Genomic DNA, 21123 nt, shown 5'->3' on the forward strand with positions numbered 1-21123 from the left:
TAAATAAACAAAAAAAATGAAAAAAATAATTTACATTAATAAAGACCAAACCCTAAAATGTCTCAATTTCACAAATCCTAACCTCAATTTCAGAGCAAGAATATAACTCAATCCAAATTTATCAATTACAGAATTCAAACCCTAAACCTAATCCTAATTTCACATTAACAGAATTCAAACCATAACAATTTCATCAATCAAAAATCAAAACATATATTAAAATCTATGACAACGGCAGAACAGAGGCAGGCCAGAGGCGGAGACGATGGCGAAGCTGTGAACAAACTGCATAAACAAATACCACAATCAACAACAACCAGCAATTTTAAAAATACACTAAACATAGAACAAAAATGATTCAAACAGAAGCAAAAATTCAAACAAAATAAAATTATTAACAATTTAAAAAAATCAACAAATAAATGAAATAGAATTATTTATAATAGTGATAATGCAGATGAAATAAAATGTAAAATAAATTTAAACTAATAATATCTCCTTTCAAATGCACCTTCAAATTTAGTTAGCACATTCAATCAGAAAAGGATTCTAGTGCTCAATACAAAAAATATTAAATTCAAACAAGCTCATATAAAACTAAAATTAGAATAAACAAAACTAATCAAATCAGGAAGCTAATAATATTTAAAAGGTAAAAAAAAGAAAAATTAGCCAAATAAAACAAGGCATGTCATAACATCACAATTTCACAAGTAGAGAGACACAAACAAAACAAACATAGCTAAAATCAAAATCATAAACACACAATTATACTATTCACAGATTCACAAATTACACGGAACTTTCAGCAAATTTTTGCTTCAAAAGTAACAAAGGTAAATTTCTGCCTTTTATTTCAACTAAATTATTTGAACTTCAGGTCAAATTACCAAAATCACAGGCATGAGTGCATAACCATCGAAGCCATAAAATTTTTTGTTATACAATCTACACAAAATACAATGATCAAACATGGCATAATCCCTCTCATAATTAGCATGATATATAATAAACAACCAATCAAACAATTATTTTAACAGAAAAAAATACTAAAAGCCAAATTACATGATTTCTTCAACGCAGCATGAATCAAATCGTCAAATTCTATGTGTGATAAACCCTAGGGTTTGATATTAGAAGAGCATGCTGAAAGGGAAAAAAAAGAAAACTAGGTGGAACTTACCTGGTAGAAAATTAGGGTTTGTGAAGGGTGAATTGAATGGAATCAAATGTTGGTGACTCCTCTCAAGTACTGGAAGAAACGAAGAATGATGTTCGTGGAGGACGACACAACTCCTAGTGCTTGGAGGAGATGTGGCGAGGAGATGCGACTGCTGGGCATGGAGGACGACAAGGAAGTGAAGAAGAGACAGAGCCCTACCAAGGTGAGGGAAGCGCGATGAGGAAGGTCGGAAGAGGAAGGACCGCGCCGAGAAGCGAGAAGAGGGAAGCGCGAAGACTGACGAGGAAGGGCCACCGAGAGTCCGAGATGGTGCTAATTGGCAACGTCAGTGGCTGAGAGGACAACGGCTCTGTGGACGGTGGGAGGAAGAGTTTTCGGCGCCGTAGAATGGTCGAAGACTCGAGGGGAGAGTGGAGAGTGGAGAGAGTTGGGGAGTGGAGACTAGGGTTGCTGAGTGTGGGAGATTGGGAGTGGCAGCTACTTGGGGGTTGAGGGGTTTTATATTTAGGGTTATTTAAGTTACCGGTTCGGTTCGATTTGGTTCGAGCTTCACTATTAAAACCGAAAACCGAACCGAACTGCAGAAAAAACAGCAAAATATCAATTTTTTGATTTTTTCGGTTTTTGGTTTGTTCGGTTTTCGGTTTGTTTGGTTCGGTTGATCGATTTTGTTCGGTTTGGCTCGGTTTTGAACACCCCTATTCATATGTATAAAAAAAAGAAACAAATAAAAGAAAAAAGAAAAAAAAGAAGAAAAAGTGAAAATTGTTAAGTTCAATAAGAAAATCAATGCATATGTGATGGAATTAGAATTGATACATGAGTGTGTGAAAATATGCAAAAGTGAGATCTTGGGTGGCTAAGCTTGACTTTGAAATTGTATAGAGTGTGTGTATGTATTAGGTGAGAACTTATGTTAGTCAAAGATTCATATGATAGCTCACTTGGCCATGCATATATACTCACCCTTACCTTAGTCCCATTACAACCTTGAAAAGCCCTCATGATATTTGCATTTGTACACTTGATAATTGTTGATTGGTTAGATGAAGAACAAGATTTTAGAAAGCATGATTAGAGGAGATTTGAGTGGTTTAACCCCAAACACTTGAGTGATTAGAGTGCATATACACATCTAGTGATGGTCCAATTGCTCATTTCCATATGTCCATATTTGATCATTGCTTGTCTTACAAGTTTGTGAATTCTTTTAACTAACTCAATTCAACTGTGAATGTGTTTGATGTGATTTATCTAGCCCTTGATTGTGCATATATGATTTCTTGGAAATTTGACTCACTTTGACCACGTATATGCTTACATAAGTTCTACTATTTTGCCTTCACTCTTTTGGTTCTCTTGAACTTAGCATAAGGACATGCTAATGTTTAAGTATGCAGAGATTGATAAACCCCATTTTTAGGGTTTATCTTGTGCTTAATTTAGTAGATTTTATCCATTATTCTCACACTTACTCATATAATTCGCATGTTTTACATTTTCCTTCCTAATTTTGTACTATGATTGAAAACATGCTTCTTTGGTCTTAAATTTGCTAATTTTAATCCCCTCTTATTACCATTCGATGCCGTGATATGTTTCCTGAGTGCTTTCAGGGTTTATAGGGCAGGAATGACTTTGAGGATGGAAAGGAAGTATGCAAAAGTGGAAGAAAAATAATAATTTGTAGTTTTGAGAAGCTAACAGTGACGCGCACGCGTGACCAGGAATTTGTTCAAGCAACGCGTACGCGTGGCTGACGTGTACGCGTGGCAGAGCGTCACGTGCTGCATAAATAGAAAATACTAGGGGCAATTTCTGAGCTGTTTTTTGACCCAATTTCAGCCCCGAAAATACAAACTAGAGGCTGCAAAGTGGAGCAGAATGGGGGGGGAGGATCACTCATTCAACATTCTTTCACATTAGTTAGGTTTAGATGTAGTTTTCTAGGGAGAGAGGCTCTCTCCTCTCTCTAGATTTTAGGGTTTCTCTTAGTTTTTACTTTTATTTCTCATCAAATTCAGGTTTCTACCTTGCTTTAATTTAGTTTCTCTTCTACAATCTATTATTCTAGCATCTTTGTTTATCTTCTCTTGTTGATTTTTTATATTTTCTCAATTTAGTTTATGAACTCTTCATATTAGATTCAATTTCCTATTAATGCAATTTGAAGTATTTCATGTTTATTGCTTCTTCCTTCAATTGTTATTATTGATTCCTTGCAATTATTAGTTTTAGATTTTACATTCTATTATTACTTTCCTATGCTTTTATTTTGTGCCTCCCAAGTGTTTGATAAAATGCTTGGGTGGATTTTAATTTAGCTTTTTGTATTCTTAGCTTGGATTGAGTAATTTGTAGACTCTTGAATTGTCAAAAGTCTTTTGTTGATTGGTAATTGAAATTTGCTAGTTGGCTTCAGCTTCGCTAACTCTAGTCTTTGATTAGGACTTGTGAACTCAAGTTGATTTACTCACTTGACTTTCCTTCAATTGTTAGAGGTAACTAAGTGAGAGAACTTTGCTATTACCTTCACAATTGACAATGATAATGAGGAAAAAATTCCAATTCTCAATCTTTGTTATGACTTTTCTTAGTTGTTATTTTATTTCCTTATTATTTACATTACTTGTTCCTTATTTCGAAACCCAAAAATATACTTTCCTATAACCAATAATATCTACACTTTTCTGCAATTCCTTGAGAGACGATCCGAGGTTTAAATACTTCGGTTAATTTTATTAGGTTTGCTTAAGTGAATGGTTCTGAAAATCGAACCGAACCAGCCGGTTCAACCGAAAAAACCAGAAACCGGTCACCTAACCGGTCCGGATAAAGTCAGAAACCGCCTGGCAAAAAACCGGTAAAAAACCGGTCGAATCGGCGGTTAACCGGTGAACCGGAAGAACTGTCCGATTTTTTAGCGGTTTTTTGTTTGAAAATTAAACTACTAAACGGCGTCGTTTTGAAGGTAAAAAAAAAGGTAGAAGACCAAAAGAAAGGCCCCAATCCCCACCCGACCCATTCTGTCTCTTTCTCTCACTCATACCCACCAGAAAACCCTAGTCCCACCCATAATCCTCTCCTCTCTTCGAATTCCAAGAATAGCCACCACCCACCATCCCATTTCAGAGCTTAAACTCATCGCCGACCCCTTCTCTACTTGTCGCCCTCTCTGTTTGAGCTCGCTTTGTCACCGTGAGTCGCGCCGCCTCGCTGCTCCTCGCCGTGGGTCCTCGCCGCTTCACTGCTCCTCGCTGTGGGTCGTCGTCGCTCTCCCCTCCTCGTCGTTCCTCCTTCGCCCTTCCTCGTTGGCGTTGTTTCTGCTTCTATGCTCCGAACCGTGTCTCACCGTCGTTGCTTCTCTTCTTCGCGTGGAGTCTCGAAGTCAAAGCGACTACCTTTCATCGTGTCTCATGTCTTAGTCTCTGCTTTAACCCTCTCAGATCTCAGATCTCAGTTCTCAGTTCTCAAGTTTCTTCTTCTCTGATTCTAGCCTTCAACCCTCTCTGGTCTCAAGTCTCAGTCTCTAACACTCTCTGATTCTGTTTTTCTGACTCTATCCCTCTGAAATTTGAAATTTATTCTGAACATGCATATGATGTATTATTGATGATTCTGCTGAATTTTGAGATATTAATGTTTTGAATTTTTATTTGAATTCAGTTTGTTCATATTGACTGTTAAGTATATGGAATTTCCTGTCATATATATTCTGACTTCTGAATAACACAAACTATTCTATTAAGTATATATCAACATGTTTGTGTGGAATGCAAGGTCAGAGAAAACCAAGATTGGGAGCATGGTAAGTGCTGCTCTGGTGAGCACACTAGTTGGGCTTGCAACAAGCAATTTAGGAATACTTCCATATGAAGCACCAGCATATTCTCTTGTCTTGGAGTTTCTCCTACCCTTAACCATTCCATTGCTATTGTTTAGAGCAAACTTGCATCAAGTGGTGCGTTCCACCGGGACGCTGCTATTGGTTCAGGTGATACTGATATGGAAAAAATTGGACAAACCAATTGCCACATTCTTACACAATGATGGTCCAAAAAGAAATAGAGAGTGTGTTTATCAAATCTTTAATATACCAACTAAACACCAAAAATCTTTAACCAATTTACAGTGCTGAGTAGTCTATTTAACTAAGCATGGGAGTTCGAATTCTATTACGTACATATAGTAATTTACTAACCAACAACAAATTCTTAAATTAAATTTTGATTTGCAACGAATTAGTCTTTTATGCTGATTTGAGAAATATTATGAAAAAAGAAACAAAAAATCTTTTAATACCATCCATTAAATTTAAAATTTAGTTGGGGTCAAAAGTAAAATATTAAAACTAAATTATGATTAAAATTTTAACATGAAACTTTTTAAAAGACTAAACTCTTAATCATTGGCAAGTGAACTTGGCAAAGTTAGGGACGCTGTACCACGAACGTGAGGCTTGGCTCTCACAGTCTCACGGACTAAGACCGGTAACTGAAGTTAAAAGAATAAAAGATTTCGATTAACTAACAAAAGTATTATGTTATAGGAAATGTCTTTGGTGGGAAAAGAATAATCAAAAGCTTAAAAGATTATGTAAAAAAATTTTATATCAAGAATTGAGATAACTGCTGTATAATAATTGTTGATAATGCTAATTTTGACTCAAAATTATATGTATTTACAGATTACTATAACATAATTTGGTTAGACTAATCATTTAATAATCAATTTGTTAAATCTCAGGCCACAAATGAGGTCATTCTTCAAGGAGATGTTGTCAGAGGAATGTATAGGCTATTGAACTTTCACCCAGTTAACCCACCTTCTGCCTTCACTGGTTCCCTGGAGGCAGCAACAAATAAATACACACTTTGGCATGCTAGACTTGGGCATGCTTCAGAAGCAGTAGTGTGTAAAATTCTAAAGCTGTGTAATCTCCCATTGTCACCAAATAAGTCAATATGCAGTTCCTGCTACATTGACAAGTTACATACTTTACCCTTTCCTAAGTCTACAACTGTATATAATGCTCCACTAGAACTTGTATATTCTGATATCTGGGGGCCATCCCCCCTACCTGATTCTAATGGAAATCATTACTTTGTGAACTTTATTGATGCATTTTCTCGATTCACATGGTTATATCTCATAAGAAATAGAGCTAAATTAAAATCAGTTTTCTTGCATTTTCAACATATGGCTGAGTTACAATTAAATGCCAAACTAAAGTGTATTCGAAGTGATAATGCTGCAGAATATGTGAGTCTCTCTAAGTTACTGCATGAGCAAGGAATCATATACAGGTTTTCTTGTCCCCACATACATCAGCAGAATGGCACAGCTGAAAGGAAGCATAGGCATGTTGTGGAGATGGGCCTTACAATGCTTGCTGCAGCCTCCTTACCCATCAGATTCTGGGGTGACGCTTTCACAACAGCAGTGAAGATCATCAATGTCCTTTCCACACCAGTGCTAGATGGAGTCTCACCAACTGAGAAACTATTTGCAAGGCAACCATGAGGAGCTAAAGGTGTTTGGCTGTTCATGTTTTCCACACCTAAGGCCATTCAATAAAAACAAGTTACAATTCAGGTCTTCAGAATGTGTATTCATTGGATATGCCACCTCTCATAAGGGATATAAGTGCTTGACAAGTTCAGGGAAGGTAGTCATCAGCCGCAATGTAGTCTTTGATGAAGAAAAATTTCCCTTCAAAGACTCACAATCTGCCTTCAACAACCAAAGCTCACTAACTCAGCCCCCACCTTATTACCCCCTACCACCACTTCTACTCCTATCAAAACAGACTCAACCCACTCCTGCCAATACTCATCAAACAACTTCCTCCTCCCCATTACCTACTCAACTCCCTCAACATAATCCTGCCTCCCTGCACCTAGCACCCTCAACCTCTAACTCCTCTTCTCAGCTTCAATCTTCACAGCATACAGCACCCTCAGACTCTCCTACCCCGTTTTCTATCTCAGACCTGGAAATTGTTCCTCCTTGTGCTTTACCACCAATAACTAATGCCACAAATGTTCATCCTATGGTAACAAGAAGCAAAACTGGCTCCCTCAGGCCAAAAGCCTTCCAAGCTGCAGTAGAACCTCGAAGTGTGCAGCAAGCACTAATAGATCCTGCCTGGAAGCAGGCAATGGATGTTGAATTCGAAGCCTTGCAAAGGAACAATACTTGGCAGCTTGTTCCCCTGCCCCTTGGCAGAGAAGCCATAGGCAGTAAGTGGGTTTTCCGCATTAAATACAATGCAGATGGAAGCCTACAAAAGCACAAAGCTTGCCTGGTTGCTCAAGGTTTCTCCCAAAGACCTGGATTTGATTTTATTGAGACCTATAGCCTAGTTGTGAAGCCAACCTCAATCAGGATCATCCTGTCCATAGCCCTGGCCAGAGGATGGTCAATCAGGCAAGTAGATGTGAACAATGCCTTTCTGCATGGAGAGCTCACTAAAGACGTTTATATGAAGCAGCCACAAGAATATATTGCCAATGACAGCAACTTAGTTTGCAAGCTCAGAAAAGCCCTCTATGGTCTCAAGCAGGCACCTAGAGCCTGGTATCATAAGCTATCCTCAGCTCTTCTAAATCTTGGCTTCTCACCAACAAAGTCAGATGTCTCAGTGTTTGTCCAGCAATCAGAGACGTCACTCACCTATATCCTCATCTATGTTGATGACATAATTGTAATTGGAAACTGTCCAACAATTCTCATTGCAGTCACTCAACAACTCAACTCAGCCTTTGCATTAAAGGACATGGGAGAGCTGCACTACTTCCTAGGCATCCAAGTGACCAGGACTGAGGATGGAGGCCTGATGATGTCTCAAGGCAAATATGTGCAGGACCTGCTTACAAAGCTGGCATGAATGACTGCAAGCCATGTGCAACACCACTACCTTCAACTCTTAAGATTCAGGCCACTGGAGGTGCTGTGTTTGACAACCCTCAACTTTATCGTTCTGTAGTGGGAAGCTTGCAATATCTCACCGTAACTAGGCCAGATTTGGCCTATAGTGTAAACAAGGTTGCACAGTTTATGCAATCTCCTCTAGAGGCACACTGGAAACTAGTTAAAAGAGTACTGCGGTATGTGCAAGGTACAGCTGCATATGGCCTTAAGATTCATAAGGATCCATCCCTAAAGATCATAGCTTATTGTGACTCAGACTGGGCTGGTGATCCAAATGACAGAAAGTCAGTTGGTGATTTTTGTGTCTTCATGGGAAGGAATCTAGTATCTTGGCAGTCAAAGAAGCAAGGAGTGGTGGCCAGATCAAGCACTGAGGCTGAGTAGTTTACTTTCCACACAAAATAGTAGGTTGTTGTATTTGACTTGAAGTTGCCATTCGAATTATCACAGGCCTCGAAGAAATAGTAAGATTGATTAAGTTGCTAGGCAAATAATTTACTTTCCCTCTTTCTTTCAGGACATGATGAAGCTGGATGAAAATCTGAGAGTGCACTCAAGACGTATTCTGAGCTTTTACCATGTGAAAGACAGTTCAAAACTCATTTAAAATTTAAATTCACAGGTAAAAAATTTTTGTCTACAAATCAAGTAAATTAATGTTAGTAGAGTGTGTAGGCATGAACATTGATCTGAGCTGAGCTGATTTGCATACTATGTCTGTGATTCTGTTCTCTCTCTAATGCAAGCTCTCATCTTTCTTTCTTTTCCTTTTATATTTTTTTTATTATTCTGGTCTTGATTTACATATTTAAGGTCACACACTCTCACATGTTAAATTAACATATTACAATAATCAGTCATTTGACTTGTGTTTTAGCTACTATAATATAGTTTTTTTTTGTTAAAATAGTTATTAAATGCAGTGATAGAATTTTTGGCACCACCAACAGTCCCGAATATTCAAAGTTGCTGATAGTAATACCTAACTATCTATATGAAGAACTGACTCGTTCTTCCATCGAATCTGTGTAAGAAATTATTTGATACTAACTGATTTTACTACTCCATGGTGTAAGAAATTATTCCTTGAAATTTTTCTGCAGGAATTTTATGAAGAGACAGCTGACATGGTTTCGAAAGGAAAAAATATATGATTGACTTAATAGGGGATAAGAACTGGGGAGTTCTTAGTAAGGTCGGGGTTAGAAGTTAAGTTCATTTTATATATACTTAGTCAGCAATAAATTACACTCAAGGTAGCATCTAATTCAACTATTAAAAAACACAGAATTCAAACAATCATTTAGCACACCCACAATCACAGAAAATTACACTCACAAACAAATATGCACAAACAAGTATGATGCATGTCTATCCTTAGTGCAGGTAATGAGCTTATTTGTCGGTTTCGACCCACTCCCGACGTAACTCAACAACCTTTGTCTGAGTTTGGTTTTCAATGTCATAACCTCTGTAAGCAACCTCTGCCTTACAGGTGCGACCCTCTTAAGCCGATGTATGCAAACATAAACTCTATAAGCAACCTCTGTCTTACATGTGAGGCTCTCTCTAACCAATGTATGTAGTGATAACCTCTATAAGCAACCTCTGTCTTACAGGTGCGATCATCCCCTGGATTGGCTGATGTATCTCTGGAAAGCAAATCTCGGTGGACTATCCACCATATCTCTACTCGTTTTCAACAGGTAAACAATCATCTCTGCTTCTCTCTTTTTCTGTTCGTTCTTTCTTTCTTTTCTTTTCTATTCTCTGCTCTCCTGTGGCAGAGGTTCTTTAAATTATTTTCTTTTCTTTTTCTTTTCTCATCATTTTTTTAATTCCTTACTTTTAATATCAAAACTATCTTCGTACTCTTCCCTCATCTTTTCCTAAATATTTTATGAAGAGGGAATAATGAGATCCTTACCTTAGATTTGTCTTTTTAAAGCTTTTAGAAAAATTTGTCTATTGTTTACCACTCTCTGTTTTATTTTTCATAATACATACAATAATATATATTTTTATAAAATAATATCTTGGTAAATAATAATTTTTAATAATAATTTACTCTAATGTAAATGAGTAATTTTAAATAAATATTTAAAATAATATTATAATACTCTTAAAACTTATTTTATAAAACCTTATTTTCAAACTTTTATTAATTACTTTCTAAACTATGAATTCTTTAATATTTTATTTTTGACTTCGATATTTTATAAAATTATATTTAAACCTTCACTTTGTTTCATATTTATATAAATAACTCTGAACTTTTATAAAATATCCGTTTTACTCCTGAACTTTATTTATTACTCAAAATACCAAAAAAAGCTTATATAATTATAATATTAAACTCAATCTTTTCATAAAAATACAAGTATATTTTTTCAAAAATAATTCTTCTTGGCTGATTCTTCTCTTCACCAAGAACCGAAACCTCCTTATTTTCTTTTTATAATATACATTTAAATCTTAATCTATTTTTGAGCTTTACGGTTACTGATTTTTTACAACTTTTAATTCCTCGGCCATTAAATATCACCCATTTTATTCAAAAACTAACACAATGATAGTCCCAAATCAGTCTCATTGTCACAGTTTGGGCAGCACAAACATGACCAAATCACATGCTTAATCACATATAATAATATATCAACAAAATTCAATATAAAGTCAATCAAACTCCATCAATAATCAATCACAACAACCATTCACTTATCCAACACAAATTTAATTGGTGTGAATTTACCGAAATTCTACCTCCCTATGAAATCAAAATACTTGAGGCTATGGAAAAGCTTTTTAACCGAGCTGCTGAAGAAGAAAATGTTAGAATTTGTCTGTGCGTCCTAGAACTCCAGTTGGCCAAACTCAAGGGGAAGGGGAGCTATGTCACCATCAGCTTCTATCGAACAAAAATAACGCCAATTTATAAAGGAGGAGAATACGAACACTTTTACTGAATTATAATTTTTATTGGAATTACAGATTTTAAGAAATCAAAACTGAAAATTTACGGTGCCATTATTTTCTCGTTCTCTCTCACTCACGGCTCCTTCCCTCTTGATTTTTCTTGGTTCCATTGAAAGGAATTGAAATGAAAGGAGAAAGAAGATTATATGATGGAATTATTAACGGGACAAGTGTTTATTAAGTCCACGTGTCACTTGTTTAAGCAACAAGTTGCTTAGTTAACGATTCAAATTATAAATATCTTAAACGGATAATTATGAAAACTTGATATATTAAAACATAAGTAATAATATATATATGAGTTACTAATATAAATGACATTAGTAACATAAAGATAAAAGATATACGATGAAGCTTAGCAAAGCTAAGTTCACCGGAAAGTACCGTTATTCACTCATATCAACGGATATCGAGTTCGATATAATATTATTAACTGAACTTTTTTTAAATTAAAACTATCAATTACTTAATTAAAATATTTATATAATTTTTATTATTTATAAATTACTAAAATTATAGTTTTACTTATTTATATTTATATTTTTAAAATTGAAGGTCGTTACAGGATCACTATTTATGAAATATCTGAGTATTTCTTTGGGGCCAATCCAAAAAGAATATCAACTTGAAAGCCAATGTTAGATAAATTGGAGAAGAAACTGAGCAATTGGAAGGCAAATTTACTGTCAAAAGCAAGGATGTTAACAGTTATGAAATCGGTCATCAATAATTTGTCTATGTATTTTTTGGGTCTTTTTAAGATGCTGAAGATAGTGGCGAAGAAAATGATATCCTTGCAGACAAAGTTCTTCTGGGGCGAAAAAGAGAAAAAAAAATAATGTCAACAATTAAATGGAGCATAATTCAAAAGCCAAAGGAGCATGGAGGTTTAGGAATGGAGATGTAAAGATGAAAAATACAACGGTGCTATTTAAGTGGTGATGGAGATTCTCTAATGAGAATGGACAACTCTAAAAAAAGATAATAAATTTGTGTTATGATTTGGACATGATTATTCCAGTGACGAAGCAAAATTGTAAGAGGTCTAATGGGTTGTTGATGCGAGAATTAGTGTTGATATAGAATTTCACAAAATAGAATCTCTTCGTTGGAAGTATAGCCCAAATCAACAACTAACTCCCACCATCAAAGTTTAAAAGGATCTTAGAGTGTCTAGGGTGGGGCCAGGAGGGTCTCTTAACGCCTTCTTTTTTAAAATAACCGAGAGTAATTAAATCTCGGGTCGTCTCCCTCGTACAATGCAATTAAGATGTCACACTCTTGGTTGGAAGGAAAAAGGGGGTTTTGAATCAAGGAACGAAATATTAAAAGAACTAAGGAATAAAAGAACTAACAAATGATCAAAAAGGATATTAATGCAATTAAAAAGAAAACTAGATCAAAATTTAGTGAAAATGCTATAAATGCATAAAAAGACCCTTGACTTGGGAATGAGAATTAAGGAATCCTATCATCGACATAATCACACCTATGACAACTATGATGAGTCAATCTCGCTTCGTCAACCCCTAACATCGAGGAGTAAGTCTAGCAAGCATAATTGACCTTAATCCATAAGTCCTATCTAACTTACTAATTTCTTAGTAAAAAGCTAGCGTCAATGGAAACAAGAGCCAACTAACTACCCAGGAATTACCACTAAATGTCGAACATTATGACTTTAGTATCCTAGGAACTCATTTTCCAAGCCAAGGTGTGAAAATCTAGTCAAAACTCATAATTGGCATTTTCACAAACATCTTGTAGGCATAAAAGCAAAACATGTAAAATTGCAAAAGAAAAAGGAAACTATAACCAAACTATTCACAATATCAACAATAAACATGCAATCAATCAAATATAAACCATAAAATACTAAATTAATCAACCAAAACTTCAAGAAACCAAAATTGCATATATTAATAAAGTAACTCTAATAAGAGAAAAATATAGCAAAAGTAGTGTAATTAAAAAGGGAATTAAAGAGTACTTACAATGAAGATGAGCAAAATCCAAGATCGAAACTTAACTATAAAATGCTACAATAAAATTTAAGTAAACCCTAAGAGAAAATTTTCTATCTACATACTCCTACTCCTAATGCATTTTCTATCTAAAAGTGAGCTTCCTCAAACTAATCCTAAGCTAATGCTTTCATATGGAATGAAGTTCCCTTCATATAGCACTCAATTTTAGCCTCCAGCCTTCCAAAATTGGGCCAAGAAAGTTCCAAAATTGCAAGCCACGTGACATTTTAATGAAGTCACGCGTTGGAACTTGTGCGTACGCATAGATGTGTGAGTACACACAGTTGCTAATTTTTCACCCGTGGGTATGCACAGGGATTATGCGTAGGCACACTTGCTGATTTTTGTACTTTTGCGTACGCACAGGAGTTGTGCGTAGGCACACTTGACTGACTTCTTATCTTTTGTTTTCTTCATAAAATCTCCCATTTTGCATGCTTCCTTCCACTTCTAACAACCCATTCTTGCCTAATTGACTTGAAACACTCACAAAACATATCACGGCATTGAATGGAATAAAAGTGGAGTTAAAATAATAAATTTAGGCACAAAAATACATGTTTTCACATTTAGATTCAAATTAGGGATAAAACACAAAAGTATGCTATTTTGGTGATTAAGTGTGAGTTTATATGATGAAATCCGTCCAATTTAAGCAAAAAATTGTCATCAAATATGGACTCATCATTTGTCGAAGGATATAGTGGAGATGGTTGAAAAAATTATATTTACAAAAATATAAATAAGGAAGGGTGGAGGATGTGTGTAGGTGATAAAAAAAGGCACAAGATTCTGAAAAGATGTGTGGGTATGGGAGAAGTCGCTTCAAGAAAAATTCCCAAGGTTGTATATAAATTTGACTAAAAAAAGTTCTATTATTGGCGATCATGACTTGTGGGTTGGTAATTCATGGTGAAGAAAATTCTTTGAGAGAGAGAAAGAGTTAATGAGAGAGTTAAAAAATATTCTAGATTATGTATTTTTCTGTGCAGGTAATAAGAACAACATGGTGTGGACACATAGCTTAGATGAAAATATTTTGTCAAGACATTCATTGATACAATTACAGGAAGAATTCATAGAGTACCAAACATGAAGCACGTGCTGGCGAGGATTTGTTCCACTGAGAGTTGAGATGCTATCGTGGTTTGTGATGATGGACGCAGTAAACATAAGAGAGAAGCTCATGAGGAGAGGCATCTTGAACCAAAGCAAAGCGGTTTGTGCACTATGTGGTGAGACAACAGAACTAGTAATACACCTGTTCTTTCAATGTAAATTCTCACGTAAGCTTTGGTGGTTAGCCATAAATTGGGGAAGAGTAAGTTGGGTAGGACCTAATGAAGTAAGAGTTTGATTCGAATGATGGTTGAATCAAGAAGTATACGGATTGAAAAAAATTATATGGATTATTATGGGTAGTATGGAATTGTAGGAATCCAAATATTTTTTAAAATAGAGTAATACCGTGTGAAGGATCTTGGGAATAAATTAGAAACTGTTGGAAATAAGTTAAAAAGAGGTAGTTGAACAAAAAAGAAGAGTGTCACTGATGAATGTGGGCTAAGTTGGTAGAACTACATAGTGTATAAATCGGGTACAAATATATATGTTGTAGGAGCATACCTAACCTTAAATGGCGAGCAAATAATTTGTCTTATGTGAGATCTAGTGCAAGGTAGATCAAGAAGAGAGACAATGGTCGAAGGCTTAGACATGTCAATGAAATTCCTACTAGAAGAAGATAACTTGAAAGAAGAGGAGTTCAAGATAATATTGGATAACAGGTATATGGTTAGATAGTTCAAAGGATAAAAAAATTGCATGTGAACAAAGGTTTGTCAAGAATAGAGCTAATAGTTTGAAGAATTATTTTCAAAATGTCTCAATACAACACAAATGTGTGAATGAGTTCAAATTAAAGCACCAATGAGAACAACTTGCTGTCACAAAAGAAAGCAAATGGGTGCATTGAGTGTAACAACAACTGTACCAGCGTATGGTGATAAATTAGAATACTAGTAGTGATATGTAATACTTTGATATATGTATTAAATTTGCTTTGATGGTTTTTGTTTGTTTTATTATTGTCTGTTCTTATAAATGACTTTCCTGTGTTTATTCTTAATGCCAATGTCAAAGAGGATGACTAATATTAATGGAGGTCAGTTTTGTTGTCTTCTTTTTTCTAAATTGAGTTATGACAAATGATCTAAAAAATATATAATATAACTTTGGACTGGATTAAGTTTATCTAAAACATAACCCAAATCTAACCCAAAAATAACGCAGGTAAAATTTACAATTTTGAGCTCAACAACATATTCGTCGAGTCTGAGCCGGATTTTAGGCCTAACAGAGCCTTGCACACTCGTATTTCTCATACTCTTCTTATCTCATTACAAGAAATATTGTTCTTATCTGATTTGTCAAGTGACTCCTCATGATGCTCTAGCAATTTAGCTCCATAAACTTTTATGTCTTGTTATTTATTATCATTCAATTATGTTGTTTTGGCAGCTAATTTATCATTGACAACACCTTTTTCTCTATGTTCTAATATTTTTATATCTCCTAATAAAACTTGTAAAAGTTGTATCAAAATCTTATTTCTAAAGTTTTTTTGAGAATATATATCTAATATCCTATTATTTTGTAATATTTTTTATCATTCATATCTTTGAATTATTTTTATCAACGATATAACTTTTATGTATTATTTTAATGATTTATTCTTGTTGTATTTAAAGAAAAATAATAATAATTATTTGATGATGACAAAATATCATTGATTGGATTAAAAGCCCAAAAGTTTTTGTAATGTGTGGTTATTGTACAGAAAAATAAAGGGCAACCAAACAAGTCCAAATTCTATTGCAAACAACCTCTTCTCACTTCAAGACCTTTACCCACCTGTTGTACCCATAAAATAAGGATGAAAAGATGTCTCACAAGCTAAATGGTATCTTCAGAAGTGGGTTCAAGTAATATGAAAAAGTGAATCACTAAGTTTAAGCATTAAAAAGAAAAAATAGGAAAAAAGTCAAATGTTGAAGACAAAATAAAAATCATATCAAATTCGGTACAAAAGCTAATCAAAGAAGCTGGGTTGCTATCTTTGTGCAACTACCCTAACTTGTTGAAGCAACTATTTTTTGCTACATATTTTCGGGTAAGAAGAAGAAAATAGAGGTTACATTTCTCTGCTGCAAGTTAAAGGTCACAATTGAAACTTGGAGCCAAAGAATGGATCAATTTTGCAGATCTTTAAAGTCAAAAGAAAAGAAAGAAAAAAAGCAGATGGATCAGAATCCAAGCCAACTCTGTCAACCATAAAACACTCATGCAGCCATATCCCTTCTCTGCATCTCTGCTCTAATTTTTGGGACGAAGACAGAGTCAAAGGTGTTCTACAATTTAGAATCGGTATCTTTACCAAACTTAACTTTTGGAAGCTTTACTCTTATAAAAAAGGGTAAACGGCCAGAAATTGAAGTAAGGAGAGTGAGCACATTGTTTGAGTCTTTATAGCACTTTAGCTATACCTTCTTTTCCTTCATGATTTTATATTGAAATTTCTGTTCTTCAGTTTTATCTTTCTTTGTTTCAATCAATGAAAAAAGATAAATCAATGAGGTATCAGTAAAGGTCACTAAGAGAAAACACAAAGAGAGTAAGCTTGGAGAAAAGCCAAAAATTATGTTAATTTCTTTTGTTATCATTTCTGTTCATGCCCTGGGTCGAGCTGTATGACCCGGGCTGATTGACAACAAGTTGACCGACCTCTTCAGGTTAGGATTACCCGACCTCTTCACAAAGAGCTCGGCCAAATCGCCATAAGAAGCCCAAGCAGACCCAAACGAAGGGATACAACCCAAATCTAAAGAAAGCCTAAAGAAAGATAAAGGCGGTTCCCCTTAAAGATAAGATTACTTCACTCAAGGATAAGATAAGATAACTATCTTATCCCTAGAAAGGTCACTCTACACCATTATAAATACACTGGAGCACCGGGTATAACTCATACTCTCATTCTATGAAAAACTTGCCTAAAGCACGTGCTAACTTAAGCATCAGAGTCTCTTGTAGATACCACCACCCTCCGGTGACGAAGGATCAGCAGCACCACCAAGTCCAACATGTCGGACACGACAGCTCTGATCACCATTGCAGAACTCGTACGAGATCGACCTACAGTTTCAGGTAACCCTCGGAACATTGGCATCATTGTCGGGGACCCTGGAAGTCATCCCATCACCATGGCAGATGACCATGACAACGATCACAACTCTGGTTTGGTAGACAGAACACCAAACAAAAACACAAACGCCACCTCCAAAGACACACCTCAAAACAGGGAGATAAGCATCCCCCAAACACAGAAATTCCAAAGGCTTTACAAGCTCAACAAAACCGTCTCTAACAACTCGAAAAAGAAGCCAAGCATCAACGGAAAGCCGAGAGGGACCTTCGAAGAGAAACCAGGCGACGTCGAGAACTAGAGGATAAGCTCCTAAAGCTCAAGGCAAATCTAAAAACCAAAACCACTCAAATCGGTCATGGTGACAACCCCCACAAAGATCAAGATCAAGATCCCTTTGATAAACCACTATTTTATGGTTTGTCTTGTGCTTAATTGAGTGGATTTTATCAATCTTTCATACACTTATTCATACTAAATACATGGGTTTACATTCTCCTTCCTGATTTTGTGCTATGATTGAAAGCATGCTTCTTTGGCCTTATATTTGCTAATATTAATCCTCTCTTATTACCATTAGATGCCGTGATATGTGTGTTAAGTGATTTCAGGGATTACAGGGCATGAATGGCTCAGAGGATAGAAAGGAAGCATGTAAAAGTGGAAGGAATACAAGAAGTTGAAGAAATTACAAAGCTGTCAGCCTGACCCTCTTGCACTAAAACGACCATAACTTGAGTTACAGAGGTCCAAATGATGCGGTTCCACTTGCATTAGAAGATAACATCCGGGGCTTTGCAACAATATATAATTTGCCATAGTTGCCCTGAATTTAGGCAACGCGAACGTGTGGATGACGCGCCCGCGTTGCATCTGCGAACTTCAATCCACACAAACGCGTGGACGACGCCTCCGCGTCACTTTGCCGCGACCTGTATGGACCAGAAAGCGCTGGGAGTGACTTCTGGGATGTTTTTGACCCATTTCTTGGCCCAGAAAATACCGATTAGAGGCTGGGTGTGGAGCAGAATCAGATCATTCAATCATTACTCACAATTTTAGGTTTTAGATGTAGTTTTTAGAGAGACAGGCTCTCTCCTCTCTCTTAGGATTTAGGATTAGGATTTCTATTAGGATTAGAATTTATCTCATCTTCATATCAGGTTCAATATTCCTTTTACTTTGTATTTCTCTTTTACTTTCAGATACTTTGATGCTTGTATTACTTATGTTGCCTATTTGGCTTATGCACCATTCATGTTAGAATTTTCTTAAATAATATAATTTGAGGTATTTTCAGATCTATGATTTTTATCTAGCTTTTTATATTCTTGGCTTTAATTGATTAATTGGTAACTTTTGAGTTGTCAAATTCATTGTCGAGTGAAAATTGGAATTCTTCAAGAATTAACTCGAGTTCCAATAACTCTAGCCTTTTCCAAGGAAAGACTAGGACATGAGGAACCAAACTTACTCCATCCACTTGACTTACCTTCATAGTTAGAGGTTAACTTAGTGGAAGAAAAATCCAATTCTTTTCACAATTGATAAGGATAACTGGGATAGGACTTCCAGTTTTCATACCTTGCCAAGAGTTTTATTAGTTATTAATTTATTAATTCTTGCAATCTTTTTTTCTTGCTTAAAACCTTTTTCAAACCCAAACACTGTTTTTCCATAACCAATAATAAATCATACTCCCCTGTAATTCCTTGAGAAGACAACCCGAGGTTTGAATACTTTGGTTTATAAATTTATTGGGTTTTGTTACTTATGACAACCAAAACGTTTGTACGAAGGGATTTTCTGTTGGTTTAGAATCTATACTCACAACGCGACTATATTTTTACAAAATTCTTTACTAGCAAAAATTCTAACGTCAAAAATGGCGCCGTTGCCGGAGAATTGCAAACGTGTGCCTTATTATTGGTTATTGTAAATATTTTTCAAAATTTTTTTTCAGATTTTTATTTAAAAATTTTTATCTTATCTTATCTTAGCTTTAAATTTCAAAATTCAAATCTTTTTCAAAACAATCATATCTTTTTCAAAAATCTTATCTTATCTTTTTTTTTTCAAAAATCATATCTTTTTTTAATCTTATCTTATCTTTTTCAAAAATCATATCTTTTTCAAAATCTTATCTTATCTTTTTTTCAAAAAATCCTATCTTTTTCAAAATATTTTCTTTTTATTAGTTTTTGTTTTTATTTTCTCCTACTACTATGAACTCTCACCCCTCTGGCTTCAAGTTTGATTTCAATGTTATTGTTAGGAATGGAAACTATAATGAGAACAGGCATCAATGTTGGAAGAATCAAAGATGAGAGGAGTCACAAGGATTTGATCAACCCTCATGGCAACAACCACCTCCAATGGACTATCAACAACCATTCTGTGATGCATATCAAGGCAATGGCTATAGTGAGCACTCTTTTGATTATCAACAACAACCACTATATGCTTACGAACCCCCTCCTCAACATGACTTTGGACCACCATACTCACAAGCCCCTTACTACCAAACAACCTCATATAATCCTAACCCTCAACCACCATACCAACCACTTTATGAGCCATGTGAACCATATATAAAACCACCCCAGTTCCAACCCAATTACTCCCAAGAACCACCACCTCAATATTCACCATCTCCATATCCATCAATCCAAGAGCACTAAGATCCTACTTATGATAGCCGAGCGCAACAAGAATCAAGGGATCGTCTCAAGAAAACAGTGGAAAAACTTTATGCAACCCTTCGCCAACTGGATCAAGCGATAATTCGATTACCTTCCCGACGTTCAGACATTCAAGGAACCCCCATGGCTTCATGTGGAGAATCTACTGAAGAACGTGGCATGAAGGAGAAGTTAGAAACTCCGATGGCCAGTGAGCAGCACAATTTTGTATTGGAACAATTGGAAGAAGCTACGCCTGCCATTGAAAAGGAAGAAGTGGTTGAAGACTTAGGAAATGCAGAACCTCCATGGGAAATTCAAGTCATAGAGCCTCCTTCAAAAACATTTGAAATTGATGTTGAGGAGGGTGTACAACCTCCAAGGCATCTCATGGTTGAAGACTTTGAAGGGGATGATCAAGAGATGGATTCAATCATTGATGAATTCTTATCTACATTTGAATCCTCTTCCATTGGACTTGATATGGAGTTTAAAGAAGAAGAAGCACAACCTCCCATGCCCTTGGTAAACAATGAAGAAGAGATTGAACTGGAAGAAAGCTACCAAGAGGAAGAGGTTGAAATTGAAGAAGCTTACAAAGAGGTGGAAGTTGTCATAGAAGAGCACAAGGGAGTGGAGCTTGCAAATTCATTAGAAATATCTCTCCCAAGACCATTACCGTCCAATACAACGTTCAAGTGGGTAAAATTCCTATCCTTATCCTTTACTTTCCCACTTGAATATGGGCTACTAGAGACGGATGGTCAGCTTAGAGCTCTTTGTGGCATTAAGAGCAAGAGGAAGATGGTCAGTGGTAAGAATTGTCCTGCAAGGTTCAGTATGGTCGGAAGCTTTGAGTTTAAACGCAAAGGTTGGTATAGAGCTCAATTGAATGGGTCTAGGAAGTTGTTTGGACGTTTCAGTGAGAATTCTAAAGTTGAACCACCCATATGGCATCATGATAATCAACTTGAAGACGTGTGTAGAAACAAGATTTGGGATCTAGGAATATATGATGATCAATTTTGGGAGCTCAAAGCTTGTGAAGAACTCCATCAAAGCTTGAGGAATTTACTTAGTATGGATAGAGCTTATTGGAAGACCAAGCATTGGTGGAAGTTT

The 21123-nt window shown here is 35.7% G+C and overlaps 1 protein-coding gene across 1 annotated transcript; it reads left to right on the top strand.

Annotated features, from left to right (window-relative positions):
- The first annotated feature begins 8068 nt into the window (after positions 1-8068).
- Positions 8069-8500, top strand: LOC107459444 (uncharacterized mitochondrial protein AtMg00810-like). Its single transcript, XM_016077676.1, has one exon. The coding sequence runs from the start codon at positions 8069-8071 to the stop codon at positions 8498-8500; it is 432 nt and encodes a 143-aa protein (XP_015933162.1).
- Positions 8501-21123: the final 12623 nt, after the last annotated feature.

The sequence above is a fragment of the Arachis duranensis genome, chromosome 7 (assembly GCF_000817695.3).
Source record: "Arachis duranensis cultivar V14167 chromosome 7, aradu.V14167.gnm2.J7QH, whole genome shotgun sequence".
Taxonomy (NCBI): Eukaryota; Viridiplantae; Streptophyta; class Magnoliopsida; order Fabales; family Fabaceae; genus Arachis; species Arachis duranensis.

What these genes read in the sequence shown, in the direction of transcription:
- LOC107459444 (XM_016077676.1), top strand. Translation starts at nt 8,069, where the DNA reads ATGAATGACTGCAAGCCATGTGCAACACCACTACCTTCAACTCTTAAG.